This window comes from Thamnophis elegans, chromosome 14 (assembly GCF_009769535.1).
Source record: "Thamnophis elegans isolate rThaEle1 chromosome 14, rThaEle1.pri, whole genome shotgun sequence".
NCBI lineage: Eukaryota > Metazoa > Chordata > Lepidosauria > Squamata > Colubridae > Thamnophis > Thamnophis elegans.
The window spans coordinates 46,350,366-46,363,999 of NC_045554.1; the positions used below are offsets into that span (position 1 = coordinate 46,350,366).

Below are 13,634 nucleotides of genomic sequence, written 5' to 3' on the forward strand. Positions count from 1 at the left end.
GCTAGTCGTTCCCGACTCTAGGGCGTGTTGCTCATCTCTGTTTCAAGAGCCAGGGCTGTCCGAAGACGTCTCCGTGATCAAGTGGCCGGCATGACTAAATGCCAAAGGCACAGGGAACGCTGTTACCTTCCCAACAAAGGTGGTTCCTATTTTTCTACTTGCATCTTTACATTATTTCGAACTGCTCGGTTGGCAGAAGCTGGGACAAGTAACAGGAGCTCACTCTATTACGGGGCGCTAGGGATTTGAACCCCCAAACTGCTGACCTTTCTGATTGACAAGCTCAGCATCTTAACCACTGAGCCACCGCGTCCCTTATACTAAGGATAGCACAATTGAAAAGACCCCGTCCATGCTCACAAAAGCTCTTTCAAAGAACATTGGAGACAGGAATGTGAGCAGTTCGAGTGTGGCATTCGGATTATGAATGATGCTATGGATGTGATGGACTATGGTGAAGTGGCTGTTTCCTAGGAAGGAAGGAACACGTTCCAAGCAGAGGGGTTGCTAGATGCCCAGCACCGGAGAGCTAATAGGCATAAGGAACAATTAAGCAATTACAGGAGGTAATTGCACTCAGCTGGTGGTCATTGGGCTCCTCTCCAGACTCTAAAAGGACTGCTTGTGCACAAGATGCAGCACAGCCCAGAGCTGGGTCAGTGAAAGAGATTTGGAATAGCCACTCCCTACAATCTCCTGGAAGGAATGAAGTGACTCAGTGGCTAAGACGCTGAGCTTGTCTATCAGAACAGTCAGCAGTTTGGCGGTTCGAAAGCACGTAAAAATGCAAGTAGAAAAATAGGAACAATCTTTGGTGGGAAGGTAACAGCGTTCCATGCGCCTTCGGTGTTTAGTCATGCCGGCCGCGTGACCATGGAGACATCTTCGGACAGCATTGGCTCTTTGGCCTTGAAACGGAGATGAGCACCAGCCCCCTAGAGTCAGGAACGACTAGCATATATGTGCAAAGGGAACCTTTACCTTTATAATCTCCCGGGATATTGTCAGGTGCATAAGAGCATGGCGACACATTAAGTTCCAATTAAACTGATTTATTGCCCATGCCTGTGGACAGGAATGTAGTCAATTAGAAGGATTAGAACTATTTTGACTTAGGTAAGGATTAATTGAATGTAAGAGGGGTTGGATTTAGAATGCTTGTGGGAATGTTGAGACTCTAGGCTGATTCCTCTCTTGACTCTGGTCCCAGGAGCTGCCATTCATTCTCATACAGGCATATTTATGAAGGTGAGAATTGTAACCGTTTAATCTGGCAAGATTCTGTCTATTGTGCAGAAGCAAATGAAGAGCTGGACTTTGGCTAAAACTTTTGTTTTATGGTGTTCCTGAGCTAAGCCTGACAATTTGTTTACAATTACCGGATTATGAATTATTATAGTTGGAAGCTTTATATGCCATTGTTTAATTACTATGGTGATTGTAATGTAGCACTGACACTTTCTTTATATTACTGCAAGTGTGTTTAGCATCATGAAGCAAACTAGAAGCGTCTCAACTAAATAAATAAATCATACCTCCCTTCTTTCAAGAATGGGACATAAAACATCACCTCTTACAAACACTGTAAATTAGGGGAAGGTTCTCATAAGAATTTAAATTTAAATATCCTGGTTCTGAAGAGTTTATTTTATAGGCAAGGGCCAAAATCTAGAATGTATTTTTTAAAAAAAGATTTGGATGGATAAACAAATTGGAAGCCAACCCAACTGAATTAAGATGGGTCAAGCATGATCCGAGGTGGCGCAGTGGTTAGGGTGCAGTATACTGCAGGCCACTTCAGCTGACTGTTATCTGCAGTTCAGCGGTTCTAATCTCTCCGGCTCAAGGTTGACTCAGCCTTCCATCCTTCCGAGGTGGGTGAAATGAGGACCCGGATTGTTGTTGGGGGCGATATGCTGACTCTGTAAACCGCTTAGAGAAGGCTGAAAGCCCTATGAAGCGGTATATAAGTCTAACCGCTATTGCTATTGCTAACTGATAGCAGCGAATCAAGTTGCAATGTTCTGTACCAACTGCATTTTTCTAAATTCTCCACAGGCCACTCCAGAGGCCAGTAATTTAGATGGAAAGTAATATGGTTCATCCTTATTTCCAGTCTTCTTTTCCCTTCTTAGTGCTTGCCTTGGCTTCTGGCCCAGAACTCGGTGGTTTAACCTTTCTGGGTCTGGTTGGAATAATTGACCCCCCACGAGAAGGTGTTAAAGAAGCCGTTGAAGTTCTCAACGGCTCAGGGGTAGCGGTGAAAATGATAACTGGAGATGCCTTGGAAACAGCTTGGGCCATTGGTAAGCAAAGGATGAAATATACCAATTATTGTTTTTTTTAGAATGGGAATGCTCTATTTGCTTTGATCCTTACCTTGATTCCCTCTTAAACAAAGATGAATCCGGGCTGAAAGGTTCAGGTTGGAGACACAGCAAGGCTGTTTTCTTCTCGTCTAACCCAACCGTGCGAAAATTGACAACAACCCAATATTATTTTGTTCATTACAAATTGCTTTACCCTCCTCATTTAACAAGTCAGAGACCTTCAGCCATTTGTCATCTGCATGATCTGATGTCATTAAGGGAGAGGCTAATAATTTCAGGAAATGCATTCTCTTCCCTTGCCAACTTTGTCCTCCCTTGTCAACTACAAAGAAGTCGCATGTCAATGGCCCTGCAACCTTTTGAGGATCCAACGTCAATGGCAAAAGTCAAACTCTGCGGGATCCCAGCTCTATTTTCATTCCAGATGTCCTTGTCTGAAGTTCTGAAGAAGGTTGCACGGATGCTTCTTTCCAAGAACTCCAATGGAGTTCAATCTGGCTTCAAGCCAACTTCCTTGGTGGCTTCCTTGAGATCATGTATTGGTTCTTTCACGCAGTCAGAGAATCACAGACCAAGAAAAAGGCAAGAGGTGTCCAGAAGGCCCCCCCCCCATCACGAAAGGTCTCAGAGGGGGTCCAATTTTGAAGTGAAACACTAAAAAAAAAAATGCCCCCTTTTGAATCATCATGAGCCATTTCTTCTTCTATGAACTCATGGTTTATATAAGTTAAATCTACCATTATGTGCTTAATGCATTTCTTTCATTGCAGGGAAGAATATTGGTCTTTGCAATGGGAAAATGAACGCTATGTCTGGGGAAGAACTGGAAAACATTGATGACTTGACGCTGTCTTCAAGAGTCAAAAATGTAATGGTGGCTTGAGGGAGTCGTGAGAATATGGTGTTGGGCGACTCTTCACAGCCAAAGCCACGGTCTCACGCACATCTCTTCTTCCCCTTCTCTTCCAGGTTTCCATCTTCTTCCGAACAAGCCCCAAACACAAAGTTAAAATAATAAAGGTACCCTTTAGACTATAAAGTGCCATATTTTTTTCTCCTCCTTGCAATGATTCTGCTTCTTGGTGATCTCCCCCTTAAGGTATGAATTAACTGCTGACTGTAAAATTAAGATTCTTCATTTTTCTTGCATCTCATTCTGGGAATAATGATCTATTGCTTGCTATGCTGACAAATCAGGAGGAAGGGACCGTCTTCTGCCGAGCTATTCCGATAGTGAAGAAAGAAATAATTCCAAAGTAGGATGTACTTTTTTTTTGTATCACTGACTAAATTTAAGGCTGCATCGTTCAGCAGTGACAAAACCAGACTGTTGCCCTTTAGTTCAGCAAAGGAAATTTCCATCTCTCCTCTGCTTCCTTAAGTAGCGAATTAACAACAAACTGCAGGAAAAAAATAGACTGAACTTGTTAATAAAAATACACTGTGGCCTTGATCGAATTATTACTGTTTTCTTTGCCCGTTGGCTGCACCAAGGTGCAAGTAACTTTTATTTGTTGTTGATTTGAGACTTGTGAGTTAAAAACGAGCAGTTAATTAGCTCAAAAAAACCTCCCAACAGCTAATCCACAATCACCTTGTTCCAGTTTAGGACAATCATGATCAGATAATCATTTAAATAGACCTGGATATAAACACCCATTTGGCTAATGTGGGATTAAAGCATCAATATGAACATGGTTTGATTTGAGTCTAGCAATTATCTTTGCGCAAACATTTATCCGTGGGTTTATGGGAAAAGTAATCTCTGATGAAGAGATTTCAATAGATCACAAATCTTTAACTTTTTTTTAATTGGAAGAATTAATGCTTACGGTGTCTAACAGCCCACTTAACATCTGTGTAAGTTTCAGCATCAATAACCTAAGATCCCTACTCTGAACATTTAGCTCTTTTCTCGATGTTGAATGTCCTTGACTTATGACCACTGTTTAACAACCGTTCAAACGTTACGACGGGACTGAAAAAAAATGATTTATGACCGATCTTCTCACTTACAACTATTGGGAGTGTCCTGGGGTCATATGATCACCCTGGGGCTCTTGCCAAACGAAATCAATTGGGGCGGGAGCCGTAGCCGGATTCACTTCATGACTTAATGTGATTCGTTTAATGAGCACAGCAGGAATAGCAATAGCAATAGCAGTTAGACTTATATACCGCTTCATAGGGCTTCCAGCCCTCTCTAAGCGGTTTACAGAGTCAGCATATCGCCCCCAACAACAATCCGGGTCCTCATTTGACCCACCTCGGAAGGATGGAAGGCTGAGTCAACCCTGAGCCGGTGAGATTTGAACAGCCGAACTGCAGAACTGCAGTCAGCTGAAGTAGCCTGCAGTGCTGCATTTAACCACTGCGCCACCTCGGCTCTTCATGAAAATTGGGAGTGAATTCCTTAATGACTCCATTGCTTGGCAGACGTCCTGCTTCCAATTGTGGTCGTTAAGTCAAATAAACTGCCTGCAATTTAAATCAGCTTCACCACCACCCCCCAAAGTCAAAGCTTCTATCTACCTAAAAAATCCCAAGCGGGTGAACGCTGAGGTTTAAACTCATCTGTGACTTCCGTAGGCTTTGCAAAAGGCTGGGGCCATCGTGGGAATGACAGGGGATGGAGTGAACGATGCCGTGGCTTTGAAATCTGCCGATATCGGGATCGCAATGGGACGGGCAGGCACGGATGTCAGCAAGGAGGCTGCAAACATGATTCTTGTGGATGACAATTTCTCATCCATCATGTAAGTAGTTCGTGCCGGAATGATTTTCTCCGACACACACACACACTTTCTTAAATCCTTCGATAACAATAGCACTTATATACCACTTCATAGTGCTTTCACTGTCCTCTCTAAGGAGTTTACAGAGTCTCTTGCCCCCGCAACAATCTGGGTCCTCATTTGACTCACCTCGGAAGGACAGAAGGCTGAGTCAACCTTGAGCCAGTCAGGCTCGAACTGCTGGCAGTGGGCAGAGCTATAGGAAGGAAGGAAGGAAGGAAGGAAGGAAGGAAGGAAGGAAGGAAGGAAGGAAGGAAGGAAGGAAGGAAGGAAGGAAGGACTATAGCAATAGCACTTAGACATATACCACTTCACAGTGAAAAAATTGCAAAATCGAAATTCAACGACTATGGCACAAACCAGCAGTGGTAATTCCAGTGGTAATTGGCACACTGGGTGCTATTCCAAAAGCACTGGAATTACATTTAAAACAGTTAAAAATTGACAAAACCACCATCAGTCAAATGCAAAAAGCCGCACTGCTTGGATCTGCACGCATATTACGAAAATACGTTACGACGTCCTGGGCCCCTGGGTGGGGCCCGACTAGTAACCAATGCCAAATCTGGCGAAACAACTGGCCACTGTGATACAATTGTATAATAATAATAATAATAATAATAATAATGGATGATGTTCTGTCCGAGCTTAAACTATGCAGATCCCGAGTACGGAAGTTGTGTTTTCTTCCCAACAGACACGCCATCGAGGAAGGGAAGGGCATATTTTACAACATTAAGAACTTTGTTCGATTTCAACTCAGCACGTAAGTCACGAACTGCAGTGGCAAAATTCTAAAAAATCTCCCCTACCGATTCAGTGGGCGTGGCTTGGTGGTCATGTGACCAGGAGGGCACGGCTGCACAACTGACTCACAGACAGTGCAAAAGAGCAGCTGGACTTCACACCAAATGGCCTCTGCAACAAGCAGGAATCTCACAGGCACTCAGGCACAGCTGATTGTTGCACAGCTGATCCGTAGTAAAAACAAAAATGCTAAAAAAGTAAAAGAAAAGTTCCCACAATTGCACAGCACAGCTGATTTTCGCACAGTTGATCATTACTACCGGTGGGGGCGAATGGTAGCATTTTTTACTACCCGTTGGAGCAAATGGTAGCATTTTTTACTACCGGTTGGGGCGAATGGTAGCGTTTTTTTACTACTGGTTGGGGCGAATGGTAGCATTTTTTTACTACCGGTTGGAGCGAACGGTAGCAAATGGTAGCATTTTTTACTACTGTTTGGGGCGAGCCGTAGCATTTTTTACTACCGGTTGGGGCGAACAGTAGCATTTTTTTACCACCGGTTGGGGCAAATGGTAGCATTTTTTTACTACCGGTTGGGGCGAACGGTAGCAAATGGTAGCATTTTTTACTACTGTTTGGGGCGAGCCGTAGCATTTTTTTACTACCAGTTGGGGCGAACGGTAGCATTTTTTTACCACCGGTTGGGGCGAATGGTAGCATTTTTTTACTACCGGTTAGGGCGAATGGCAGCATTTTTTTACTACTGGTTGGCGTAAATCGTAGCATTTTTTTACTACCGGTTGGGGCGAACTGTAGCATTTTTTTACTACCGTTTGGGGCGAGCGATAGCATTTTTTACTACTGATTGGGGCGAATGTAGCAGTTTTAACTACCGGTTGGGGCAAATGGTAGCATTTTTTTACTACCAGTTGGGGCAAATGGTAGCATTTTTTATTACCGATTGGGGTGAACAGTAGCATTTTTTACTACCCATTGGGGTGAACGGTAACATTTTTTACTACCAGTTAGGGCGAATGGTAGCATTTTTTTACTACCGGTTTGGGCAAATGGTAGCATTTTTTTACTACTAGTTCGGGTGAACTGCCCCGAACCAGTAGCATTTCACCCCTGCATGACTGGATCCCAAGAGTGGAATCAAAGCTGTTTTTCAAATGTTGGTTAATTTTTTTTCTCCTGCTTTTCCTCCTTTCAGGAGCATCTCTGCTCTAAGTTTAATAACTCTGTCCACCATATTCAATTTGCCAAATCCACTCAACGCCATGCAGATCTTATGGATAAATATCATCATGGATGGCCCTCCAGCTCAAAGGTGAGGACCCCGGTGTGAACATTAGGACCTTCCCATCCTGAAATCTGGGGTTCCACCACAAATCCGTGTTCGACTAAACCGCGCTCGACGAAACCGCGTAGCTGACGTCATCAACAGGGCGACAACAGCACGGAGACAGAAGCACGCTGTAAACGCTAAACCTAAAATTAACCCCTAAACCTTACCTCCCTAAACCTAATCCTAAACCTAACCCTAAACCTAACCCTTAATCTAACCCTAAACCTAACCCTAAACCTAACCCTTAACCTAACCCTTAACCTAATCCTAACCCTTAACCTAACCCTAACCCTTAACCTAACCCTAAACCTAACCCTAAACCTAACCCTTAACCTAACCCTTAACCTAACCCTAAACCTAACCCTAAACCTAACCCTTACCTTAAGTTGAATCGGCTTGCTTTCAAAGCGCTATTTAAAGCGCCCTTCTTTCTCCGCGCTGGCTGTTGTCGCCTTGTTGATGACATCAGCGACGCGGTTTAATCAGGTGCGGCTTAGTCGAGCGCGTTTTGACGGGTCACGGAAATCCGGATCCGATTCCTTTCCGCTTCTTCCATGAAGATTTAAAATACACAATTAAAATAGAAGTTGAAAATCCTTGGAAGTTGGATACTAAAAGTGATTGTGAGAAAAAGCTGGCGGATGCCCATCCTTTCCTCTGCTACAAATATAACAAAGACAAATATGTGTGCTCAGTATTTGCACAAACATCAGTTCTTTTGAAATGAGTGTTTACAAAACTATTATCAAATATCTCACTTCATCCCTTTCTCTTTTTTCCCCCTAAGGATTCAGATGACCCCGGACAAAAAATATATCTGTATTGAGAATTGAACTGTGGGGTCCTTGATGCTCTCTAAGCCTGGTGATTTTCTTGCAGACATTTCGTGACCCAACTAGGTAACATCATCAGGGCTACGACTGCGCTAGAACTGATGAAATTACCTACTTCGGTAATGAAACCTCTGCAAGAAAACCACCAAGGTGAGAGACCACCAAGGACCTCGTGATTAAGATGATACAACTTATTTTCTTCATAACTGGCATTTCAGGATCCCTACTTACTGTCCAACTTTCGCACTGTCCATATTTGGTCCGGTGCAGTCCAGCATGTCTTAGAGCAGGAGGTCTTCAACCTTGGCAACTGTAAGATTTGTGGACTTCAAGTCCAAGAGTTCCTTGGGAGTTGAAATCCACAAGTCTTAAAAGTTGCCAAGGTTGGAGCCACTGCCTTAGGGATTCAAAATCTATCCTTGGCAATTTCCATAGTAAATATAAATAACCAGTTAGTCTGTGTTTGAAAAATAATGCTGCTCTTCTTCTTCTTCTTCTTCTTCTTCTTCTTCTTCTTCTTCTTCTTCTTCTTCTTCTCCTTCTTCTTCTTCTTCTACTACTACTACTATTACTAATACTACTACTTCTACTTCTTCTACTTCTTCTTCTACTACTACTTCTAATTCTGCTTCTTCTACTACTTTTTTCTACTTCTTCTACTACTACTACTTCCACTTCTTCTAATTCTACTTCTTCTTCTACTTCTTTTTCTACTTCTTCTACTTCTACTTCTTCTTCTACTACTACTTCTACTTCTTCTTCTTCTACTACTACTACTTCTACTTCTTCTAATTCTACTTCTTCTACTTCTACTACTACTACTTCTAATTCTACTTTTTCTACTTCTACTTCTTTTTCTACTTCTTCTACTACTACTACTTCTACTACTACTACTTCCACTTCTTCTAATTCTACTTCTTTTTCTACTTCTTCTACTTCTACTACTACTTATACTTCTTCTACTACTTCCACTTCTTCTAATTCTACTTCTTCTTCTACTTCTTTTTCTACTTCTTCTACTTCTACTTCTTCTTCTACTACTACTTCTACTTCTTCTTCTACTACTACTACTTCTACTTCTTCTAATTCTACTTCTTCTACTACTACTACTTCTAATTCTACTTTTTCTACTTCTACTTCTTTTTCTACTTCTTCTACTACTACTACTTCTACTACTACTACTACTACTTCCACTTCTTCTAATTCTACTTCTTTTTCTACTTCTTCTACTTCTACTACTACTTATACTTCTTCTACTACTTCTACTTCTTCTAATTCTACTTCTTCTTCTACTTCTTCTTCTACTACTACTTCTACTTCTTCTACTACTACTACTTCTTCTAATTCTACTTCTTCTAATTCTTTTTCCACTTCTTCTACTTCTTCTTCTACTACTACTACTACTACTACTACTTCTTCTACTTCTTCTTCACCAGTTTGGGTGTTGAGCCGGTAGACAAAGATGCTATCAAAAAGCCACCAAGGAACCCCACAGATACAATCCTCAGCAAGTCCCTGGTTCTAAAAATTATCCTTTCGGCAACCGTTATCATCATGGGGACCATCTACGTCTTTTGGAAGGAGGTGAGATCATAGATGACCATCCCAAGACCATCTCTGGTTCCATTACTCTTTTGGGACACCGTTCCTGTACGTTAGCCACATTTAGTTAATGTGATTCCCCCCCCCCCTCCTTTAACTCACCCAAACTCAGAGAATGAGCCTTCTGGATTTGCATTCAGGATGAGGATGTTCAAATTGGTTGAATTTGAAACTTCAGACCAAAGGATGGTTGTCTTCTTTTTGAAGACACACAATTTCTTTTTCAGTAGCCTTTCTCGATAAAGAGAAGTAATTTTTTTTGCAGGAGTCTGAGATTCTCAGTCATCCAGATCAGGGTTATCCCAAAAGTGGATTTTGCAAAGGCAACTGGATTTTCTTGGATTTTTCATTCTCTTGAAGGCATTTCTCTTCTCATCCCTGAAGCTTCTTCAGAACGGAAGAAGCTTCATGGATGAGAAGCAAATGCCTTCAAGCAGAATCCAAGAAAGTCCAGTTGCCTTTGCAAAATCCACTTTTGGGACAACCCTGATCTGGATGACTGAGAATGGATGGGAAGCGAAAGGTTCTCATCCAAGCTTCTTCAGAACTGAAGAAGCCTCTTGGACAAGAGGTGAAACGTCTTCAATCAAAATCCAAGTTGCCCTCGGAAAAAGCACCTTTGGGATTTTCTTGAAGAGGTTTCAGCAATTCCAAATAGGCTCTGCATCCATTTGAATCCGTCTTCAGGTGGACCCTGGGAGCGCAGACAAAACCTTAGTGACTCTCAGAAAGACCAGATCACTGCAAGGAATAGAAACCCTTCCATTCGCCGGTTCCACCACAAAACCGCGTTTGACTAAAGCGCGCTCGACGAAACCGTGTAGCTGACGTAATCACAGCGCGACGAAAAAAGCACGCTGTAAACGCTAAAGCTAAAATTAACCCCTAAACCTAAACCTAACCCCCCCTAAACCTAATCCTAAACCTAACCCTAACCCTTAACCTAACCCTAAACCTAACCCTAAACCTAACCCTTAACCTAACCCTAAACTTAACCCTAACCCTAACCCTTAACCTAATCCTAAACCTAACCCTTAACCTAACCCTAAACCTAACCCTAAACCTAACCCTAAACCTAACCCTTAACCTAACCCTAAACCTAACCCTAAACCTAACCCTAAACCTAACCCTAAACCTAACCCTAAACCTAACCCTAAACCTAACCCTAAACCTAACCCTAAACCTAACCCTTAACCTAACCCTAAACCTAACCCTAAACCTAACCCTAAACCTAACCCTTAACCTAACCCTAAACTTAACCCTAACCCTAACCCTTAACCTAATCCTAAACCTAACCCTAACCCTTAACCTAACCCTAAACCTAACCCTAAACCTAACCCTTAACCTAACCCTAAACTTAACCCTTAACCTAACCCTAAACCTAACCCTTAACCTAACCCTAAACCTAACCCTTAACCTAACCCTTAACCTAATCCTAAACCTAACCCTAACCCTTAACCTAACCCTAAACTTAACCCTTAACCTAACCCTAAACTTAACCCTAACCCTAACCCTTAACCTAACCCTAAACCTAAACCTAATCCTAACCCTTACCTTAACTTGAATCGGCTTGCTTTCAAAGCGCTATTTAAAGCGCCCTTTTTTCTCCGCGGTCGCTGTTGTCGCCCTGCTGATGACGTCAGCGACGCGGTTTAATCGGGCGCGCTTTAGTGGAGCGCGGTTTTGTCGTGCCACGCCATTCGCCACCGTTCAGTCAGAACTGAAGATGCTTCTTGGATGCGAAGCGAAATGTCTTCAGGAGGGAAAAAAAAAATTAAGTCCAGTTGCCTTTAGAAAAAAAAAAAAAAGCACCGTTGACTTTTTGCAGGAGGAAATTGCAGGAGTGGCAAAATTCGGCGCACTGTTTTTGCATTAGGCTTTGATCAATCTTCTAGCAGCTTTTACCTGTCAGCAGGTAGGGATTTATGCCAGTGATATTTATGTGCTGCCTTCCTGCCAAAGCTTTCCTTCGAAGGAAGGGCAACCCCGTTTTTTCAAGGCGATTGTGACTTGACCAACAAAAGGTTCATTGTGAGGCGGGAGGGCATTGATGTGGTTTCTCCTCCTCCTCCTCCTCCTCTTTCACAAAGACACATTTTACCACCTTGCCTTTCCAGATTCCGGAAAGTGGCGTAACGCCCCGGACGACAACAATGACTTTCACTTGTTTTGTTTTCTTTGACCTCTTCAACGCCCTGACCTGTCGTTCTCAGGTGAGAGGGGAAGCTAATTCGGCAGAATCCAGTGAGAAAGGAAGGGCTTTGCAAAACTAGAATAGCAATAGCAGTTAGACTTATATACCGCTTCATAGGGCTTTCAGCCCTCTCTAAGCGGTTTACAGAGTCAGCATATCGCCCCCAACAACAGTCTGGGTCCTCATTTCACCCACCTCGGAAGGATGGAAGGCTGAGTCAACCCTGAGCCGGTGAGATTAGAACCGCCGAACTGCAGATAACAGCCAGCTGAAGTGGCCTGCAGTGCTGCACCCTAACCACTGCGCCAACTCGGCTCTTAAGCGTGCACAACATTTGAACAAGAGCCAGCTTGATTTCTGTTCTCCTCGGGGAAGAGGAGCTGGGCGGAGCTGCACTGCACCCTTAAATCGCTCCTCCCCTTAGCTCAGCCCTGGGGGTGCAGGGGTTAGAATGCAGAATTGCAGGGCAGTTCTGCTGAGCGCCGATTGCCGGGAGTTCGATCCTGACTGGCTCAAGGTTGACTCAGCCTTCCGTCCTTCCGAGGTGGGTAAAATGAGGACCGAGATTGTTGGGAGCAAGAGGCTAACTCTATAAACTGCTTAGAGAGGGCTGCAGAAGCACTGTGAAGCAGTATATAAGTCTAAGTGCTATTGCTATTGCAACTTGCAGCACTGCTATCCCCCTGTAGTCTATGAAGAGAAATGGTGGCACGGTGGTTAGAATGCAGAATTGCAGGCCAGTTCTGCCGAATGCCAACTGCCAGCAGTTCGATTCTGACCAGCTCAAGGTTGACTCAGCCTTCCATCCTTCCTAGGTTGGCAAAATGAAGACCCAGATTGTTGGGGGCAAGAGGCTGACTTAGAGAGGCCTGTAAAGCACTGTGAAGTAGAATATAAGACTAAGTGCTAAGGCTATTACGAAAACCCTGTCCAAACTGAAATACTTTGGCAATAGTCTGTGTGCAAAGTATTCAATCCAGAGAGGACGCTACTCCATACTCCCACTGAGTAATTCCCTCACTGTTGTGTCGAGTCCTCCCACAATCCAGACCCGGGAAAACAACAGTCAATTGCTTCCTTTCCTTTCTTACTGAACTTAAAATAGGGTGTGTGTGTGTGGATGTATATGTGCACAAGTGTGCATGCGTGTAGATACACATACATAGAAGCTTACATTGAACAATTGTTATTGCATCAAAATACATATTTGTGCAAGCACAATAACCAGCTTTAATGTAAGAATTCCATTTTTCATTTAATTCGCCTCTCAATCTCCAACAACTTCTAGAATTGTTTTTGCTAGGAATGCTATTATGGCAAGATAGATTAGATAGATAGATAGATAGATAGATAGATAGATAGATAGATAGATAGATAGATAGATAGATAGATGATAGATAGATAGATGATAGATAGATAAAGAGAGAGAGAGAGAGAGAGATGATATACATAGAAAGATAGGTAGGTAGGTAGGTAGATAGATATTAGATAATAGATGATAGATAGATAGATAGATGATAATGATATAGATGATAGATAGGTAGGGAGGGAGGGAGGGAGGGAGGGAGAGAGAGAGAGAGAGAGAGAGAGAGAAGATAGGCACATAGGTAGGTAAGTAGGTAGGTAGGTAGATGATAGATAGATAGATAGATAGATAGATAGATAGATAGATAGATAGATAGATAGATAGATAGAGGATATAAATAGATAGGTAGGTAGGTGGGTAGATAATAGATAGATAATAGATGATAGATGATAGATAGATGATAATGATATAGATGATAG

At 42.8% G+C, this 13,634-nt stretch overlaps 1 protein-coding gene across 1 annotated transcript in view; it reads left to right on the forward strand.

Annotated features, from left to right (window-relative positions):
- Positions 1–13,634, forward strand: part of ATP2C2 (ATPase secretory pathway Ca2+ transporting 2) — a 46,793-nt gene that overhangs the window by 30,360 nt on the left and 2,799 nt on the right. Inside the window, exons 18-25 of the mRNA XM_032230542.1 lie at positions 2,136–2,306; positions 3,101–3,198; positions 3,300–3,350; positions 4,920–5,086; positions 5,823–5,891; positions 7,086–7,202; positions 9,490–9,637; positions 11,773–11,868. Of these exons, the coding sequence (XP_032086433.1) occupies positions 2,136–2,306; positions 3,101–3,198; positions 3,300–3,350; positions 4,920–5,086; positions 5,823–5,891; positions 7,086–7,202; positions 9,490–9,637; positions 11,773–11,868 (917 nt within the window). The remainder of the gene's footprint in view (positions 1–2,135; positions 2,307–3,100; positions 3,199–3,299; positions 3,351–4,919; positions 5,087–5,822; positions 5,892–7,085; positions 7,203–9,489; positions 9,638–11,772; positions 11,869–13,634) is intronic.